The following is a 5,927-nucleotide window of genomic DNA, read 5'->3' on the forward strand; positions in this document are numbered from 1 at the left end:
AATATTTTTTGGTAAAAAAAAACAATTCTTATTTTATTTTTTCAAAAAACACATATTTTTAAAAAAATATTAACGAGATAAGTTGTGTTTTACTAGTTTTAATGATATTGGTATATTAATGAATAATTTAGAATTTTTTTAATTCATTTAATATATTTNTAATGAATAATTTAGAATTTTTTTAATTCATTTAATATATTTATTAAATAACATGTAAAATATCTAAATATTAAAATTAAAAATACAGTTTTTAATAAGAACTAGTAGATGTTATAATAAAATTATTTTGAAAGTACAATGATGTAGTAAGAAAGTCGCATCACTATAATACATGTGGACAATGAAATGACATGAAAACCTGATATAATGGGTAATTTTAAATCAAAAGATTACTCAATGCTATAATAAGTAAATTTTTCAAAGTACAATATTCTAATAAAAAATAGTTTGAAAATACATTATTATAATAAAAAAAAACTGAAAATATAATATTATAATAAATAAATTTATGAAAATATATTGTTATTTTATTATTTTGTCCTCGTAAATATTGTATTATTAGAGGACAGATTTGGACAACAGCCCATCAAGCGAATAAACCCTGAATAGGCCCACAGTAAATTGGACTCACGTGTAGTGCGTGTGCTATTTATAGGCATACGTAGAACCGTCTTTCTTAGCATCCAAGAATTCTTCGAAATCAAGAGCAATTTCCCTTTATAATCATCAAGCCAAATTCAAGAGTTGTTATGATGATGGTGGGGTTTGTCAGCTGCCACCATATTTGAATAGTTTCTGATTCAAGGTCAGTTTTAACCACGAGATGCTTTAAACTGTGTTTAATGCGTTTGATTCTTCGCCACAGACCGGATTTGTATTCAATTTTCATAAAGGTTTGCAATATTCTACCATAACCATTGATATTTTTTTTATGTTCGATCATGCTTTTACAGATTTATGATATCCACATGCGATTTTGTGATAAATTCTTGAGATTGTGATGCGGGTTTTGCGACTGAGCAGAGATTTAGGCTGAAAAGCTCGGATTTTTTATCATCTTATTGTCTGAGAAGTTTTTCTCTTTTTTTTGGGTGAATTACTATGTGAAAGAGGGAGAATGGTTAGAACTACATTGAAGAAAATTGTGTATCCTTGCTGGAAGCCATCTTTTCTGGAAGGTGATAGTCAAAACGGTGGTAGAGAGGCGGATTCCGGTGGGATTGTAGACGGTTTATGGTGGTACAAGGACTCTGGAAAACATGTTTATGGTGACTTTTCTATGGCAATGATCCAAGCCAACAAAGTGTTAGAGGATCAATGTCAACTTGAATCTGGGTGTCTGAGCTCTGTTGAATGTGGCCCTAGAGGAACCTTTGTTGGAATCTATGATGGTCATGCCGGCCCTGAAGCTTCGAGGTTTATCAATGATAGACTATTTGACAATATGAAAAGTAGGGTACCTGTTCATGAGTATTCATTTTTTTCATATGTTAATCATAATTGTTGATATGAAAGTGTCCTTACAATATGATGGTGGTTTCTTCATCTTATAAATTGTGATTTATTTTTCCCTGTGCATACATGTGCTTTTTTTTGGATAACTATGGGAGTCTAGACCAGCTTGCATGCACGTTGACTAATCTCTAGGGACTTGAAGTTAACAACCATACAAACTTCCGGTGGCCCTTTGGGGACTCGAACCGGTGACCATTGGGAGCATACATGTGCTTTTCATTACATTAGTCAAGTAGATAATAATACTGTGGACAAGTAAGATTTTCTTTAGAACTTAGATATGAGAATCATGGTAGCATTTGGGAGGGATTACTTAGGCTATTGGCCTTAAATGGTAATTTATTTCACAACATAACCTTCTGTCAAGTTTAGTGACATTCTTGTATATGGAAGTGACATTCTTCTTTTAGGGGGTGACATTATCAACCTTTCAAAAGGTCATAGATTTTAAAAAAGTTGAAAGGTCATCTAACCAAAGGACCCATTTGGAAGAGGTCTGTAGTGTTGTGTGGCTTTCTTATTGAATTTGCTTTATTGCCCCCACCCCAATCTGGCCGGATAAATAGTGTTATGCAAGTTGTAACAATTTGTCAAATGTCTTAAATATTAATTATGACAACATAAAAGAATGGACCATAATCAGTAGCATCAATAAGTTGTAATAACAACGGGTAAATATGTACTTAAATCTTGAAAGCTTGGCCAGAAAGATTGAGGGACAATAAAGGAGCATATTTTGACTTTATGATATGATATCTATATGTGAATTGTAATCAATGTCAAGTTGATATTGCTGATCTTTTATGTCAAACATACTAATTTTACGATAATAACAAGCATTTTATCCAAATCCCTCTTGGTACAGGTCTCCTCTTCAACCAATGCACACAACCTGTTGTAATTGCTACTGCATATGTTATTGATTTCACATCTATTCATGATGCAGAATACGCATCAGAGAGTGAAGGAATGTCGGATGACATTGTACACAAAGCGTTTTTGGCTACAGAAGAGGAGTTCCTTTCTTTAGTGGAAAGTAAATGGCTAAGGAGTCCCGGAGTAGCTTCTGTTGGATCTTGTTGTTTGGTTGGTATAATATGCAATGGAGTGTTGTACATTGCAAATGCAGGAGATTCCCGTGCAGTATTGGCAAGGGAAGAGAGAACCAGCAACACGTTCAAAGCTGTTCGAGTTTCAGAAGAACACAATGCTAACATGGAATCTGTTAGGGAGGAACTACGATCATTGCATCCAAATGATCCAAATATTGTAGTATTAAAGCACAATGTGTGGCGTGTGAGAGGTCTTATCCAGGTAATCTGTGTTATAGAGCTTCTTGGTTTATGCAATTTGAGAAAAAAAATCGTCATTCTTGTGAATAACCATTATTCTACATCCACTATACTGTTTATGTAACTTTTTGGAGCCATCAATAAAGCAAGAGTGGGCAAGTCTAGAAGCAACGGTTAAGGCTAATTCTTTGTAGCATAAGAGAAAGAGAAATATATGTGAAAATACAAGGGAAAAGACTATGAATGAGTCCCTAAGGTTTTAGCCTAGCGGGTAAGAAGGTGGACATTCTTGCAAAAACAAGTGGGAGGTCTGTGGTTCGGTCCCTGGACATGTGATTTACCTCTCCCATGATGGCCATGGGACCAGTACGGTAGGGGCTCTAAAGGGTGGTGCCGTACCCTTTTGCAGGAAAACTATGCATGAAGTGTTCCCCTCATAAATACCTCGCAAGGCTGAGGGAACTTGGTATACAGGGGTCGCCTTTTTCTCATTTAAGACAAGAACACAAACTGCTTAGGCAACATTTTGCATGAAAAAGAAAAAAATGAGAATAAGGGAAAGAACCTTCCAGTGCCACTTGCTTCATTGTGGTTTCTTTATCATTCTGAGGTGAAGGGTTCAAACCTCACCAATAGTGAGGAGTGTGCATGAGTATTTGTCGTATATAGATATAATATACTAAGATTTTAGGTAGTTGACATGTTTGTGTGGTTTTGAGTTTATCCGGCCTTCATCCCTCCCTCTCATAGTTTTTTGTGGGTTTCTATTCAGCCTATCCCAACTAGTACGCGATAAAGGTTTGTTCAAGTTGAGTAGTTTTGACATTCAAGATACATGGTGATTGTTATTCTTAACTAGTATTACTCCCTCCGCCCCTTTAAAGTTGCAACTTCTAGTTGAACATAGTTTGATGGAAGTGTGCAATTATCAGTCATTTTACTAAACTACCTCAATGATCACATGTTTATAATTTGTAATGAGGACGATATGCACATATGCCAAATCTTTCTCAAAATGAAGCATTTTGATTAATATGGGACATTTTACTAAACTACCTCAATAATCACATGTTTATAATTTGTAATGAGGACGATATGCACATATGCAAATCTTTCTCAAAATGAAGCATTTTGATTAATATGGGACATTGTTGCAATATCTACGAGGCCGAGGGAGTATTATGCTTGCATTCTTTATGGAATTGGTTGGTTGATTTGGTTTTAACGGATATTAACCCAATAATTTATATTTTAACACGATTTCTAAGCAAATTTCACAATCTTGCAGGTTTCTAGATCAATCGGTGATGCATATCTGAAGAAACCAGAGTTCAATAGAGACCCTTTATTGCCAAAATTTAGACTGTCTGAATCTTTCAGCCAGCCCATTCTAAAAGCTGAACCATCCATACTAGTGCAGAAGCTCACCCCCAAAGATCAGTTTCTTATTTTTGCATCTGATGGCCTGTGGGAGCATCTTAGCGATCAAGAGGCAGTTGATATAGTCAAAAGTTCACCACGCCATGTAAGTTTCTCTCGAAATTTTCCATATTTTATACATCTTAAGGCACTCCCATCCATTCGCATCAAACAGAGAATTATGATCAAATTTCCAACTTCAAATTCGATATGCATTTTGTTACCCACTTACCGTAATTCAAACCTAAGCATTTATATGGTCACAGATAAGCAACCATGTGATTCTTTTTTTTTTGGGTAATCATGGGTGTCCGGGCTAGGTCAACGTGCTTGCACCATGACTAATCCCTAAACATTACACTCAGAAAAATCCGAGTGGCCCAGAGGAGACTTGAACTAGCGGCCTATGGGAAGGAGCTTCAAGAGGCCTAGTCTTTATTTGACAGTTGAGCTAGCCTTTAAGGTTCAATCATATGATTCCAGTTCTCCTAAAATGGAGACGGGAAAAATATCTTATGCCCTCTTCGTTTGCCACTCATTTTGTGGTCCCATTTGTTGTTGCAAGAATTCAAATTATTTTCGTCCTTGTGATTTAAACTTCATTGCTGTTTTTGTCCTGTGGTTTACAATTCGTTGCTATTTTAGTCCCCTCATACTTAAGGGTAGGAATTAATTTCAGGGACTAAAACATCAATGAATTACAAACCATTGGGACAAAAACCGTAATTTTGAAACCACAGGGACAAAAAATGTAATTTACTCTTCTTTTAATTTCTTATTTGCAAGCGGGGGGATTTTCAAGAAAACAGTCTCTCTCCCCTTTGGGTAGAGGCAAGATCTGTTTCCATCCTACTCCCAGACCCTACGTGAGATTTAACGGCTCAGTATGGTTTAAATTTCGTCTCCTAAAACAATTCCAAAATATCTAGCAGGGAATTGCGAGGAAACTTGTTAAAGCTGCGCTGATTGAAGCGGCAAAGAAAAGAGAAATGAGATACTCGGACCTAAAGAAAGTAGACGGAGGGGTAAGAAGACACTTCCATGATGACATCACAGTTATAGTTTTGTTTCTGAACTGCCATTTGCCAACCAAAAGTTCGTCCAGCGGTGCCATGATATCGGTGAAAGGTGGTATCATGCATTTATGATCCCCGCGTCCCTTTTTATTTCACGTAAATTCCTGAAAATAAAATGGAGGGATTTCGCATAGCTTCGTTCTTCTGAAATGTAATAACACACAGTTGATGATTATGCCAAGAAGATTATGCAGAAGCTCTGATGATTGGCATATGAAGCTAATGTGCAGTTGGGTTGTTCTTGTTTTCATTTTTGTTTTGGGATTGAGGGGTAGGGTGGTGGGCAGGGGGTAAGATGCCCAGGTGCATCTCAGTTTTGTTAAAAGTTTGCTTGTACCTAAAGACCATATCAGATCACAGACTACTACATGTTTCCTTTGAGATCTTCATTGCTTTAATCGTCATCAATGGCATTTACACCATTTTTTTAGCTTGCAATGGCTTTGAATTTGGTTTCTTTATGTTATGCAATTTAGTGGTTGGTAAGCATTTACCGGCAAGAGTCACAACTATCGTTTTCGGCATTCAAAATGCATTGTTGGTAAACTTTTTTTACCTGTTAAATGCTTATTGCTTAAGAGTCTTCTCCCTAACTTACAGTGTGAGATTTTCGATCTTTATTATG

General features: G+C 36.0%; 1 protein-coding gene across 3 annotated transcripts; it reads left to right on the forward strand.

Annotated features, from left to right (window-relative positions):
- Positions 1 to 713: 713 nt before the first annotated feature.
- LOC112510535 (probable protein phosphatase 2C 38) lies at positions 714 to 5,720 on the forward strand. Of its 3 annotated transcripts, XM_025115989.1 has the most exons (6): positions 714 to 805; positions 954 to 1,451; positions 2,462 to 2,551; positions 2,645 to 2,829; positions 4,096 to 4,332; positions 5,156 to 5,720. In XM_025115989.1, the coding sequence occupies exons 2-6, from the start codon at positions 1,118 to 1,120 to the stop codon at positions 5,372 to 5,374; spliced, it is 1,065 nt and encodes a 354-aa protein (XP_024971757.1). In that variant the 5' UTR covers positions 714 to 805; positions 954 to 1,117; the 3' UTR covers positions 5,375 to 5,720. The 3 variants fall into 3 exon arrangements, with proteins under 3 accessions (XP_024971757.1, XP_024971755.1, XP_024971756.1); XM_025115987.1 differs by having other exon boundaries at positions 2,462 to 2,829; XM_025115988.1 differs by having other exon boundaries at positions 2,462 to 2,829; positions 5,159 to 5,720.
- The last annotated feature ends 207 nt before the right edge of the window (positions 5,721 to 5,927 follow it).

Source organism: Cynara cardunculus (assembly GCF_001531365.2).
Source record: "Cynara cardunculus var. scolymus isolate 2C chromosome LG 3, CcrdV1, whole genome shotgun sequence".
NCBI lineage: Eukaryota > Viridiplantae > Streptophyta > Magnoliopsida > Asterales > Asteraceae > Cynara > Cynara cardunculus.

Bases quoted from the DNA above. Each gene is read 5' to 3' on its own strand.
- LOC112510535 (XM_025115987.1), top strand. From the start codon at position 1,118: ATGGTTAGAACTACATTGAAGAAAATTGTGTATCCTTGCTGGAAGCCA. The intron at 1,452-2,461 runs GTAGGGTACCTG...TTCATGATGCAG, and splicing joins ACTATTTGACAATATGAAAA to AATACGCATCAGAGAGTGAA. The intron at 2,830-4,095 runs GTAATCTGTGTT...ACAATCTTGCAG, and splicing joins GTGTGAGAGGTCTTATCCAG to GTTTCTAGATCAATCGGTGA.